This window comes from Stigmatopora nigra, chromosome 19, assembly GCF_051989575.1.
Source record: "Stigmatopora nigra isolate UIUO_SnigA chromosome 19, RoL_Snig_1.1, whole genome shotgun sequence".
NCBI classification, from domain to species: domain Eukaryota; kingdom Metazoa; phylum Chordata; class Actinopteri; order Syngnathiformes; family Syngnathidae; genus Stigmatopora; species Stigmatopora nigra.
In genome coordinates, this window is record NC_135526.1 from 3,760,834 (window position 1) to 3,775,174 (window position 14,341).

The window sequence follows — 14,341 nt, forward strand, 5'->3', positions numbered from 1 at the left end:
TATATATATATTTTTTTTGGTAGTAAAACCAATCTAGGCAAAACAGAATGGACGTCTATCACTGCCAATAGTAACCAAAGAGTTATTTTCCTAAACCAAAGTTTTAGACCATTTCAAAAATGTGATTATCAATCACATAGTAGATAGAATTTAAGTGATGGTACAAAATTACATGTTTTTCTCAAAATCAGATGAGACATATGCACATGGGATTAAGGGTGATATTTTTCTACCAGCTAACTAGTGGCCTCATTCCGAGGACATTGGGCGGTCCATTCTTTTGTGCAACAGCATGAAAAAAAGGAAAAATGTTTGAAAATCTCTCAGATAATATCTGCCACATTGCAGGTTTATTAATGGATGAAGTCATAAAGGGTAAAGTTCAGTGACCACGAGGAAACAAAATGCAACTGATTGTCAAATTTCACACATGCCTACTAAAGTGGAGTAATACTACAAGAAAATATCTTTGAAGTATTGCAAGTTGAAGGAAGATATACATTTCTATTTGGTTTTTATCAAAACACATTAACATTTACTTAACTATTGGATTTTACCATCCTTTTTTTTCTCCACATGAGCCTAATAATACCATTATTTGGTGTGATTAATGTCTATCGAATAGCACCCTATTGGCTAAATGCAGATAGCCACGCTGGCAATCTCAAAATGACTGAGATTAATCAGTCCAATGGTCATTTCAAATTTGGAGTTTACACTGCTAATCTCTAAAGCTATCTCTGATCTCTATGTGGCAAAAGGAACCAAGCGACAATAAATCATTCTTACAATCTTCCATGAGATCCTTTGATCCACACCATTAAAAATAGGCATATTATGCCATTGTGATGCTCCATCAATTGAAATAAAAGGAGTCAAAGGAAGAAGGACATTCCCATAGTTAAAAATTAGCAGAAATATTTGGGGTTTTATGGATTGTGCTGTTGTGCATGATTGCTCTTTTGTTCAGTTTTGTGTCTGCTGTCACATTTGTTCGTTCAATGCCACAAAGTAAAAATGTCAGGGAAAATTCAAGGCAATGATGCAAAGTTAACGAACTCATTGCCAATCACTGACAATAATAGATGCCTATTATGGGTACTTATCTTTTAGTGCCATTGATGGCACTAGACGTCCTATCCATTTTGACTCAAAGGATACAAATGAGGCTTTATTCAATCACCCCACGCAGTTTAAATAAATTGGGTGTCTATTGCAGTCAATGGCGCCCAGTGAGATAAGTTATTTGTCCAAAGATAAACGGGGCTGGGACTATTTTTATTAAAATGTGGCTGAGGAAGTACACTCCTCCATAGGTTTGGTCATGTTGGGACAGAACTGTTAAAATGAGGCATAGATGTCACTGAACAAAAGTTATGTAGACAACATGCTGCCACAGTTCTCGCACGTTGGTTTTAAATGACAGGGAAACTAACAAGCAGGCAGACAAAAAGATACGTCTCTCCATTGGCGGTTATATATAATAAGCAAACATACTGGTCATCAGTGGCTGCTTTTGGAGATGAGTGCAAACTTTGTGCAGCTGTTTTGACCAAAAACAGTGTGTATTTGTTCATGGGAGTCATTATAATAAGCTCACTAAACAATGGCTTAACGTAAGATCAAGGAGTGTCCTTTCTATTGTACATTTTTAACGGTTAAAATGGTTCAAGGTTAATCATCCTTCATTCTGTTGTTGTCTGAGGGAGTATTCACTCCAGGAAAGTGTATAGTTGGCTTTCTTTGGTGTAAACCAAAATACAATATATCTTTTTGTTGGGTTTGGTGCAATCCCTTTTCACATTGCAAATTTCACAATAGTCCCAGAATTTGACAACAAACCCACGTGTCGAAACATTGTTCAAACGTTAGACAAAACGGTATGTGTAGGGTAACATTAAATAAAAAATAAAAAAAATCACAAAGATACAGCATGCTGTGGTGTACTCGTGTTCAAAAGTCTTTCTCCTTCATCCTATATCTAAACTTCTTAAATATGTCCTCATTTTTATGTTTATTTTCCGGCATAGTTTTTACTCTGGCATCTGCCCATAGTGTATCAAGTAGACATTCGGTCTCATCATTGCTCATTTTTTAACCCTGACTCATGTTAAACAATGTACTGCTAACAACAGACAACACAAATAACATTTCCCATAACGCCCATGGCTATTGAAACCTGTTATGTGCGAAAAGGGGTGTGATTTCTGAACTGGTTCAAACCACGGTGTAGTGGCTTTCCCAAATTCAGCAAAGTACATACACCAAGCGAAGCGAGTCCACCTTTCTGGTGAAGTCTCACACCGGCTATTTTCTCCACACCAAAGTTCACTGATATGTATTTCACACCAGTGCAAAAGGTGCACAGCGCATGAACCAAACAGTGTGAATGCACCCTAAAATGAACCAAAGATGATTCTGATCACTTAAAAGAAATCTTTGCAACAAAAGGACAGCGACCGGTCTTAATTCTGTCTCTGTGTTTGGTAGATCATTGGTTTGGATATTAATGCCATTTATTAAATAATTGCCATTCTTTCCCCTATGAATAAAAGTGAATCCCCAAGTTATGTAGAAAATTACAAAGCTGAAATATCGCTTCTGAAAGAACACGTAGTGTTGATGTAATGTTGGTTTACTGTTTTTTATATGCTGCAATGATTTACAATTTCCATTTGCAACAAGTGCCATGCTGAAATTCTGCCAAAGCTTTGTACTGTGGCCCAATACAAGCAGTTAGTCTATTACTGGACTGTAGTCTTTGATTATAGAGTGATGTCTGTGTTGTCCACCAAAAGATAAAGAAGAGCATACTTGAGGGAAAAAAATGACGTGGAGGGGGCATTCTTTGAATTCCCACTACTGGAAATCGTTTCACTAGAGGGAGCAGTGCAAAGTCATTGCATGGCATTGCACTTTTGGTCAGTGTCGTCACTGAGATCAAGAATTGACCTCGTCTGAAAATAGTTCACCATAGTAAGCACTTCACATGTAAAGACAGTAAAGTCTACCTGAATAATCACGCTAACATTCAAGACTGTTGTGATAAGCTATCACAAAAATAGCAAAAAAAAAATAGTATGTCACTAAAAGTTCTTTTGTGTAGCCTAATCTTTATGATGTTAATAGAAAATTTGTCTTGACTAACATTCCTGGTTCTGTCAAATAGTGGGATAAAATGCCCTGGATCCCAATAAACTTTTGCCATCCCATTTCACCTTGAGCTTCCATAACGATCGCTTCTGGTCACCATGTCCTCAGAAAGAATGGGTAAACAAATGTCTGTATTAATCTGCCTCAATGTCCTTCTCTTTTTGGTCGTTCCCCAAACGATTGAGGTGGAGAAAACAAGGAAATCTGTGGGAGGAGGAGGACTTTTGCCCTAAATTTCATTTCTGTGCTTTGAGGAAAACCAGATCTGTGTTGCTTTAATGGACTAAAGTCAAACACCACTGTAAATCTGACACAAATTTGTGGCTGATATTAAAAAAAATGTGATTTTTCCCATCATAAAAGTGAGATAACACAGTACTTGGCCATGCCGCACCTGCTATAAAAAATAGGTGACGATATAATGATTTGGGGGTGGAATTTTCCAATAACTTATTCATCTTCCTCTATCTGTATCTTCACCAAGAGCATCAATCATTTTATTTGAGGCTATCTGTTACTATACTATCTGTCAAACAGTTGCAAAGGAAAATAATGAGCCCAGTATCACTTTTGTTATTTTTTGCGCTGGAAAGTATGGCTCCAGACACATCATTAGCACCCACATAATCGTTGAAGTTTACACAAACCTAAGAATGTGTGCGCAAACTGCCAAATAGCACACGCAGATGCAAAAATCTTCATAATGCCCCTGCAATGAAAGCGGAACTTCCTTTTTTTTGTGCTACTAAAAGTAGGCCTGTGGTAAAACTGCCACTTTGCGTCATTTTTTCCTCTTTTCTTTGAGGTCACAAGTACATATAGGCTAAGCAAAATGTTTCTCTACCATGAAATGAGTCAACACTGATAGTATCAATGTACCATGTAGGTCTCTGTCATCTACAGCTGCACTTGATAACAAAAAGTGTGGGGAGGAAGGGACTGGCCAAGGCCAATCCCATGGGAAAGGAGATAGAAACGCACCTCTAAGCCACAACATCTGGACCCAAAGTTAAATGTGAAGTGAAATGTCAACAAGACAGTAATTGTCCCTCAACCTACAAAACCAACAATGTCTTGTGACACGCTTCCGAGAGTTAACGGTAAATGTTGATTTAACTGTACAAACGAGGTAATTTTTATTTGGATTGTGTGCTATGATGATGGTGAGCTCTCACAAGGGTAACGTGACTGTTAGATACAGCTGCAGGCCACTGAGTAAGAGCTTCCGATATATGGCGTTACAACACTTGAGTCGGCAGAGAACTACTACGTTTGAGGCGTAACCTTCCGAGCAGAAATTCTTTCTTAAACCATTTTTCCTCCCAAAATACATTCATTTTTAACCTAGGGAAAAAAGTTAGCGATGTGGTCTTTAACTGTTAAAATATGTACTTATTTTGTGTGGTTTATGATCTGCCATTTAATAAATTAAGCCAGGTGATGGATCAGTTCATAAGTCCAGAGTAGTTAAGTGTCTAAACGGACATATAATAAAACAACATTTTGAAATTGATAAGACTCACAAGCTTCGCAGTAAATTATGTGACATATTTATAACTTGAAAATGGAATAGTCATACTGTAATTTGAAAAAAAGTATACTAAAATAATAAATAATAAATTGTATTTCAAGATGTTTCATTGGAAAATAAACAATATGAGCATATTAACAAATATCTTTCGATAGAATACTAGAGTAACTCACGCTTTCATTACAGCCATCTACTTTAACTGTGGTTAATGAGTTACTTTTCTTATCCTTCAGATATTATGTACCACAAAGTCAGCTCTGGGTGTCGGTTTGGGAACCTATTTGTGTTGTACTATATATATGCGCTTTTTTTAAAAATAAAAAAAAATGTAATTGTGAAAAAAAGTGCCTTAGTTAACATACTGGCCATATAAGCAAAATTTTACTTTGTATAAATGTTTTAATGTTCCTCTGCTAGGGTATCAAAAACAGTGTTAGTAATGCTTCCCTTTGCATGATATGGGAGTCTCAGACACTGAACTATGTCCATGATGAAATCCAACTGACATCATGACTTAACATAAGAATAAATGAGTGAGCCCAAGAATGAGCCTCAAGTGCAGCCAAACTGGAAATACAAGTAATCGTTACTAATAAGACGTGTGACTATGGGTGTATATTTACAGCTCTGTACTTAGCGTGCGTGTATACCCTGTACTAAAAAAAACAGTACGTGTTCTCTTGTAGAACTGTCCCGATCTAAAAAAATTAAAAAAAACTTGAATAAATACAATAATCAAGGTCAAGGAAATGTTGCCCTTGAGTTTGAACGTTAAACCGTAATAGATTTAAAATCTTCAATCCATGACAAGAGTAGATACAAAAAAAAACCCACAAATGAAACAGTAGTAGTACTCAGATCTACCCTACTGAGATGACAAATAACCCCACAGATCAGCCACACAATAACGGGATGATGCTGCTGAATATTTCTTTCCGAGAAGAGCTTTGGCAATGAAAATTGAAAAAAGAATACATTCTCATTACTCATTTTCCCCCCCTTCCTGGAGAAAATCCAAAACTAAAAGACGTTTTGTGTTGGTGCCAGCACTCGGCAATATGTGTGTGCAGGGCATAGAGCTGTGCATTGTAATAAGCTCAGGACAGGTGGCCGAGTGATCAGGTGCCACACTGCCAGCCTGCTTTAGACGCCGAGCTGAAGACTCATATGCATTTATTTGCCTTTCTGGGAGCTTTCACTAGAGAACACACAAATGATTCCCCACAACTAAAATGATTAGCTCAGAAGAAGTCTTACCTTGCAACTGTTTAAACCTTCCTTCCAGGATATTGGAATATTGCACCTGATTAACAAATGCCGCCGGAGACAAGCATGGTTCCCTCTCTCTATGCTCCCATTCCATGGCCGTTATTATGGATTTCCTTTTAAAATATTCCTCTAAAATAAAGTATGAATGTGGACTCTCAAGTCTTGAGCATATCTCAATCTTCCTACTTTAAGACTGCATCAAATCCTTTCAACGGCTTTACAGAAGATCAACCTTTTGGATATCCAAAACGTCTTGGTTTATAATTTCTTCTAAATCTTCACGTGTTGAATCGTGTGGCAAAAAGTAAGAATCCTTTTTCCTCTCCAATGAAAGCACAAGGGAGGTGTCTTTAGTTAAAAAAGAAAAAATGTGAACAATACGGTCTTTGTGTTACCTCCTCGTGTGAATCATTTAACCACACTTGTGAAGAAGGTTCACATAAAATCACTTGCAATGTCTAGAAGTTCCAGAAAGAAAACACTGACTATCTATCCCTCCCTACAAACTCTTCCTCTTTACATTTTCTGGAGCAGCACACTGTAGAGAAGCCTAACAGGCTGTGGTCGGATTGCTGTGTAAACAAAGCCTGCTGTGCCCTCCTCGGCTCATTTGCATAAGGTGCGCTTTTGAGGGTGGAGCATCCAAAGAATGGTGGACAGAAGAGAAGAAGAAGAAGGGGGAGGTGTGGAGGTGGACTAAACCATTATGAGGGCTTTGCATGGTGTAACTGGAGGCAGATTACTCACAGCCACCTTAATTCCATGGAGCAAAGGGGTGTGGTCTGCCAAAGTGAGTTCCTGATCCGGTGTCTAGCTGGGTGCTTCCTTCCTTCCTTCCTCTATTATTGCTAATTCAAAACCAACCTTTAGTCTTCCCTTTTTTCTCTTCCTTGGGGCAATGTGATAAATGATCAAATGTACAAGAGACAGAGAAGGTTGTTGTGGTGTCTTGGAAACACAACAAGGTCTTTCCTGTTTGAACATGGAACCATTTATTTCTTTCCGGAAATGTACCGGTGATGCGGAAAGTTTCAAATAGAGGCGTGTTATCTTTGTAAAACAATTACGGGTCAAGCCATATTAACTTATTTGATGTTCTACTTGATAAGAACAGATATAGCAATTGGACATTGTCTCTGTGCCTCTCTTTTTTTTACTGTGCTGTCAGTAATTGGTAATCATGTAAGGTGCAATAATAGTATCCAGAGTATTACTCCTTAAAAGCATTAAAGAATTTGACAATGTGTCAAAAAAGGGAAAAAAAGAACAACATATGCTAAGAATTACTCAAGTCTATAAAGACTGAGGACTTGTGGGGTCATGGATTAGTGGCCTATGGTCTGGTCAGGGGGCAGGGATAAAAGGGACTGTTTGTTTTTTTTCATCCATATCCTGATGAGCAAGCCGCATCTGGCTTGGTCTCATTAGGAAATGAACTGCCCTAGGACCTATGGGGCTTTGTGTTTATGATGGGAGGTTGGGGCGATATGTCTAATGAGATCCAACAAGAACATGCTCTTACTAATAGAACCAATGTACAGAGAAAAGAGAAGTGTACAATCGTTCGTAAGAGGTTGAAGCGGAGCAAAATGGAACTAATAAATTCATGAATGAACACCTTTAGGAGAGGACTGTAATGAGCGGCTCCGCCGCGAAATATGAGGCAGCAACTCTCTGATCAACAAAGATCTGCAGAAGAAAGACTTCTCAGGAAACCTCCATATTTACTAGACAGGGTTATTTATGGCATACTTAAAAAAACATGCTAGGGAGAGGCTCAATAAAGGGACAAGTATAAAAGCCATTAAGCAGAAGAGGGATCCAAATAATAAGAATAATATCATCGGTCTGGATTTGAAAGGAATGCATCACTAAGCAGCAAAGTGTGCACAGGATGCAGACTTTTCAAGCTGTAAAAGGTAGGCGGGACATTGGCTCAGGGGGAAATATTTACTGCAGCATGTCGAAGAATGTATGCATCAAGTTTCTACTTGTCCTACCGCAGTGGTATCACAAGTATTCATGTTAAAGTGCACTTTATGAGGAACAGTCAGACAGGTGACAAAAAAAGCAGAGTAGAACAGTCCTCTGGATCAGATGTTACATATGATATAATCATTGGCATCAAGACAGACAGCTAAGATGGATGTTCTTATGAATGAAGAAAGGAATTTCCATTTATCTGATCCTTAACATTACAAGACTTGGCAGACAGACTCTTTGTCTAAGTTTTGAGGTCATTATTATTCGGAATGTTCTTGCCTCATGGTCCCCTCTGCTGGGATTTACTCATACTGCAAGTGGTTCCAATTCAACAAGTAAAAAAAACTTGTGGAGTTGGATTTTTTGCTTAAAAAGGAGCGTTTAATTTGATGGAGCATTTCCTCATCAAGATTGGAAGAACATCGGAAGTGTACGCAGATATAGTTGTGTTCACTTTAGTTTGATTCAACTAAAAACGAGTCTTCGGCTACGACTTGGATTGTGCTTCGTCGGCCCTTTAGTACCTCAACTCCATACATTACGTTTGTGGGCCGTGATGATCCTTGCCTTTGTGCCCCCCTTTTTTTCAGGTTATGGCCCTAAAAGAAGACTGGCTCTTATAGACTCAGCCAAAAAAAATACCAATTATCATGGAAACGAAGCTTAACATCATAAAAAGAACGGCGAGAGAAGAGTGATACCGACACAATTCGGATTATGTCAACATCAAACAATGATTAAATAGTTAGCATGAAAAATCAGGCATAATAACTAAGAAGACTCCACAATGGAGGACGAAGGAAAACGTCTGTGGTTAGCATCTGATAATTTTTCCCTGTGTATTACTATGCATAAGATGGTCTCTATCATTAGCCTCTTTTGTATCTATTTCTGGCGTGCACCATAATGACCAAATTGTATCTCTGGGAGTACAAGAAATTACGTTAGTATGTAACTGGAGACCTCATAATTAGATTTTTTTCTGAGCACTATTAATCTTTGATTTTCTTTGTGTCATTTAAGTGTTGGAAGCTTTATTTACAAAATTCTAAATACCAAATGCTGGTCCCAAGACTCAGTATACGCGTTTAATTGGTTTTTTTTTTACATGAAGATGTCAATATTGGCTAGTAATAGAAAATGTATTGTTAAATTCCATATCAGGCCAAATAAAATAAAAATACACGACCCTATTGGTCATATTTGAAATCTAACCCTAACAGTATTACATTGATGGCTCTCAACGCTGTTTACTGTTAAAGTATAGGTAATCGTTAAAGTATATCATTAAGGACAACACTCAGACACTTCACCTCCAATTAAAGTGATTGAATCACAAGTGGACAGGTCTAACTAGAGGTGCACTCAGAATCGTATAATTGTTCAAGTGAAAGCAAATGTGGATGATAAAAGGTCATCTAATCAGACTGTTAGTCAAAAAGATAGATTGCACACAATCTCTAGACTGTAAAATCTTGACAAAAGATGTGAAGCACTGTGTTTGTGGAAAGAATCTTGCCAAAGCAAGCCCATGCCAAATAAAATGTTACTTTATGGAGATAAACGAGGGACTACATTTAAACCAATCAATAGGTGAGATAATTTAGTAAATCTGACCTGCAAGTGCTTTGATGCGGGAGCGCTCAAAGAGGCGCGCTGAACTATTTTCATTGTCCCATTCAGTCTCTGCTGCTGCCAGGTCCCAGCGGTTGTTGATGTCATTGTATTGCTGCTGGATCTCCAAGCTGTCAAAGTCTGTGGGGGAGATGGTACTCATGATGTCTTGGTGTCCAGGCAAGAGGAAAGCTCATCCAACCTAAAATTAAAAAAAAAAAAAAAGACAGAAGTCACTTCAAGCTGTGTGGTTGAGGGGGGGTACTGTGTCAAAAGCTGACAGCTGTGCAGCTTTAAATTCCTCATCAGATAGCCGCTTACACTGTAAGACTTGCTGCCAGTCCTTATGTAATGAGATATTAGGTATTTGCATTTTTAAGATTAAAGTCAGTTACGAATGCTGCCATTGAAATCATGCCATCTTTAAAAACCCCTGTTAGTCATATGCTCCTATTTGTTCTAATAGCCACTTTAATTGCAAAAGTGATATTGGAAATGAATGCTGACTATACCGTATGCATTCAAATCAATGTACGGAAACGACACAAAAGGAGTATGAACACACAAATCCCATTCGTGGTGTATAAATACCCAATGGGAAATCTTCAAAGGATTAAACTCCACTATTTAAGAGCATTGGCCAGATTAATGTCCATGACGAGTCAGTTCACTAATAGTTTGCTCTGTCTGCCATGTGCGCCATATGATTAGGAAAATATTATAGTGATCTAAGACCATGAATGACATACAAGTGAAACATTGTCCTTCTGGTATGATCTGTAAAAACTAGGTTAAAGTACATTTAAAAAAAAAGAGTATTATGATCATCAATTATATATCACGTGCATTTTCACAGTGCTCTTGACCCCTCTACATTAAGGCCAGAAAACACACTGTGGACCTGAGCCATCTCTCAACCATTGCATTATTAAGCATGCCAGAAATAAACACATCAATGAGCAGGGTATTCCACACTGAAAGTAAACCTCAATGACAGTACAACAAGCAAAAAAAGAATATAAAAATTCAAAAAAAATATCAAATGAAACCTTGAAAATCTTATTAGCAGGAGATTAAGGGGTGGCTGGGAATAGGAACTAAAGGCAGGGATTAGTGAAGATGGCAACACTCCCTGCACATTACCCCGCTTAACATTTCAAATCACATTCAATTGACCAATTCACTATTGGAAATTGTGCATCAGTCCTGAAAATGAATCTTTTCACTACATCCACTAAATGTGACTAATACAAAAGCAAGCATGATTTTATTAGAGGGACCAAACTATAATATGTATCATAGATTGACTATCTGCAATTCATTTACATGTCAGACACACTAGAGGCATCATCACCATAACGCAGCATTAAACTTGACTTCTTTCTACCTATATATGTCTAAAATGCCTTTCCTTTATCTACATGCTCACCCTCTTGGTACTATGACAATGCAATTTTCCGAATACGGGATGAATAGTTATCCAATCCAAAAGAACAAGCACCTCTCAGGAAACCATTCTTGGCTCCAACATTTCATCAACTCAATGGTAAATATCTTACAACTACCTCTCTCTGCTCCAGAAGCAAACAACTGATTGAAAAACGAATCATTTACCATCTAAAATCATTAAAAGCGTCATATAACCAAATATCTGCTTTGATTTCTTTATTGTCTATTTAACAAAGAAAAGTAATGCAGGTTGTGGTTCATTAAAGTCAAATTAATCAAATTTAGTCAAGTAGCCCCTGAAGTCATGGTGGGACTTTAAACCTCAATGGCCTTAAAAAATTAAGGTGAAAAAGGGTCCATCTCAGACATATTACCAAGTCATGAAAAGATGTCTTCAGGTGTGGTTAATGGCTAGTAAGTGGTGCTAAAAGGACAAGGAGTTGAAGTGAGTTTGTCAAAAAGGCTGGCAATCCTACACTTGTAATGTAACAAGTATGAAAGCTTGTTGTTCACTGACTGTCTGTGTTAATCTCTCCTCAATGGATCAGACAAACAATCCCTTTGACCTACTATGATACAACCTTTTGCTCATCCTCCCACACACACACATACAAGAACAGAAAATGGGGTGACATACTACGGTTTACCACCACCACAATCTCCACTACCAGAAAAAGCCACAGTCCATCCACCCACTCAGCGTGAAACTGTACTGCACTGGAGCGTATTTGGCCCAATGTAGGTCAGCTAAACATATTCCATCAGACAGCCTACACAGAAAAACATGAAGAAAGCACTACTATGGGTAACTAGGCATGATACCCAAGACAACATCTTGAAAATAACTTTCTGAAGCAGAATACAGCTCAATCACTTTTAAGATCTGAAAAGTAATAACTGATGGTCAGAGAAAACACGACAGATGTTGAATAAAAAAAGAGGGGGCGAGAAAAGGTTTCTATGAAAGTAAATCCCCTTGAGGCATAATTCCCAAATTTAAGAGTTTCAAATTAAAACCCTATAACAATGAACCTTAGAAAATTGCAGCAAAATCTAAATGAGGACGCTCATATTTAAGTGCGTGAACTTTACAGGTCATCACAACTAATCCATTTGTGCCCCAAAATCAGCAGAAAGTAACCCAAAATAACTTTTTAGTTATCATTGACAATGACAGACAATTCACTTGAAAAATCGGAGATCCGGGTGTGATAACACAAATTTCATCTCCGTTGACCCCTCCCAGTCAAAATGGATTGTACGTCTAAAGCCGTCAACGGCATCCCAATGAGTTAACTTATAGGAAAACTGGTCCGACCCACCTGGGATCTAATTGTCATGTATGCAGCCCGAATACCAAAATGAGTTTGACATCCCTGCATTAAGTGAGAAGGCAAAAGAAGAAGTGGGCCATCCGTCGGTGCCTTGGGGCTAAAGCTCATCCTTTGACCTGACAGACACGTGTCAGCCTATTGTGGCCGTGCCACTGTTCTTTCCGTCTCCCCCTCCTTTTCATCAGCCTCTCTGGGAGCCCATTCTCCTCGCCCAGCTGGGCTGTTTGTCAATGCGTCCACGATAATCAGGAGCAGAGTAAATGAGAAATTGAGCCTAGACCCAGTTGCCTGCAGGGAATAAAGTCTGTATATTAGCCTGCCATATAGCAAATTGAATTTATAGCAGCATTTCTTTTATGAAAAACAAAGCAATATAGAAACTTTTTTTGTTGACATTCCATTTTTGATTTCCATTATTATGCCATCCCATTTAACATGGAGTTTAAAAAGCTACTTTAAGTGTGAAAACAACATGACATATTTCAATAGCAGCATCATGTTTTTGTTTCTTCAGTACGATACTGACACTCTCAAAGTGGTGGGACTAATTAACGGATTTGAAAACCATTATCTTTCCACATGAAAATAACCTGAAAAGACAAAAGACTTCAGAAAAATTGTAGAATCCTCTGATATATTAGGACCCAAGGCGTAATTCAATTTGCGCTCATTAAACTATTAATATTTCTGGGTCCACACTTATTAAAACCCCATTAATTCACATTTTATTCCCCCTGCAAGGGATGTCCTGATGCTGACATTTTCACATCTGATCCCAGGCAATTATTTTTAAACTATCCAATCCAATAGGACAGTTTGTCATCAATTTGCTATTTACAAAGTAATTAAAAAGCATTTTTAGGGATTCAAGTGTGCTTATGCCTATTATTTAACCGGTGTTCACAATTGACGGTTTAATCAATAAATCTGTCAATAAAGGGGAATTGATTGGTGATTAATTGTGAAGCAAATTGACGTTTTCTTGAGAGGTTCATTTAGATTGTGGTCTTATGAACAAAAAAAAGACATTGTGGACATCACTGCATGTAATAATCAAATCAGGTTTATTTGTAAAGCGAGGAATAAATGCCAATCTTCATCATCATCATTTATCCACAATAAAAACACTCCACATTTATAGTGTGCTAAATGATAATTTGATTGGCCTTCAGCAGTAGCTTCCAGATTGAAGTACTACAGATGACGCAAAGGAATACGAGTAAACAAAATATTTAATTTAAACAAACTCTGAGGACACCAACAGATTAAATACACATTCCTACTGTGCCTCCACACACGATAAACTCTCCCTAAAACTAAAATGCCTGTGCTAACAAATGGCTCCATACAATGAAGGAGTCAGCAGAGAGCTAGGACAGTTAGTTGTTCGGGCCTTTCCTGTTTGTAGCCATGAGGCGGCCAGGGGCATGTACGCATCAGAGGCCCCTCCACAGGCTGCTGATCCCACTTTAAATACACTGCTGAATAGGACAGCAGGGTCTTTTGTTGACCTGTAGCATCACATTCATCAAATAGTCAAACCACCGTGGCCCCCGCACGCAGACATAGGCATGTCACTTTGATTCAGCAAACCAGCTTTGTTTACAGAATAATGGAAAACATCATTAGTTTCTCTTTTGCATCACTGAACTCTTGCAAGCACAAAAATGTGACAAAAGTAGCACTACGATGGCAAACATCTTTGAAAACAGTTTTTTTTTTCAAGATCGAGACCCAAATGAGAATATATCGACCCAAACCTTGCCTTAAAAAATTTAGATGGCCTATCTATATACTCTGATGGCACTTCAAACCTATTTTTAGATACAATAATAAAAAACAGCCCCACATTCCACATTATAGTGAGGTAACGATTGGCCGATGATTCGTATTGTACTGGGTGCATCTAATGTTGACATCTATAAAGTGAGTAACCAACTCTTTCTGTGAATTATAAATGTATCTCCAAACACTATAGAACAGAATATTGAATATTCTTGAAGGGTTT

General features: G+C 38.0%; 1 protein-coding gene across 5 annotated transcripts in view; it reads right to left on the minus strand.

Moving 5' to 3' along the window:
- Positions 1 to 14,341, minus strand: part of sptbn2 (spectrin, beta, non-erythrocytic 2) — a 34,312-nt gene that overhangs the window by 17,952 nt on the left and 2,019 nt on the right. For 2 of the 5 annotated variants that reach the window (XM_077740119.1, XM_077740121.1), the window contains exon 2: positions 9,554 to 9,752. In XM_077740119.1, the coding sequence (XP_077596245.1) occupies positions 9,554 to 9,713 (160 nt within the window). In that variant the 5' untranslated portion in view covers positions 9,714 to 9,752. Of the gene's footprint in view, positions 1 to 5,941; positions 6,528 to 9,553; positions 9,753 to 14,341 lie in introns of those variants that run through there. The other 3 variants (XM_077740123.1, XM_077740120.1, XM_077740122.1) reach the window with 3 other exon arrangements.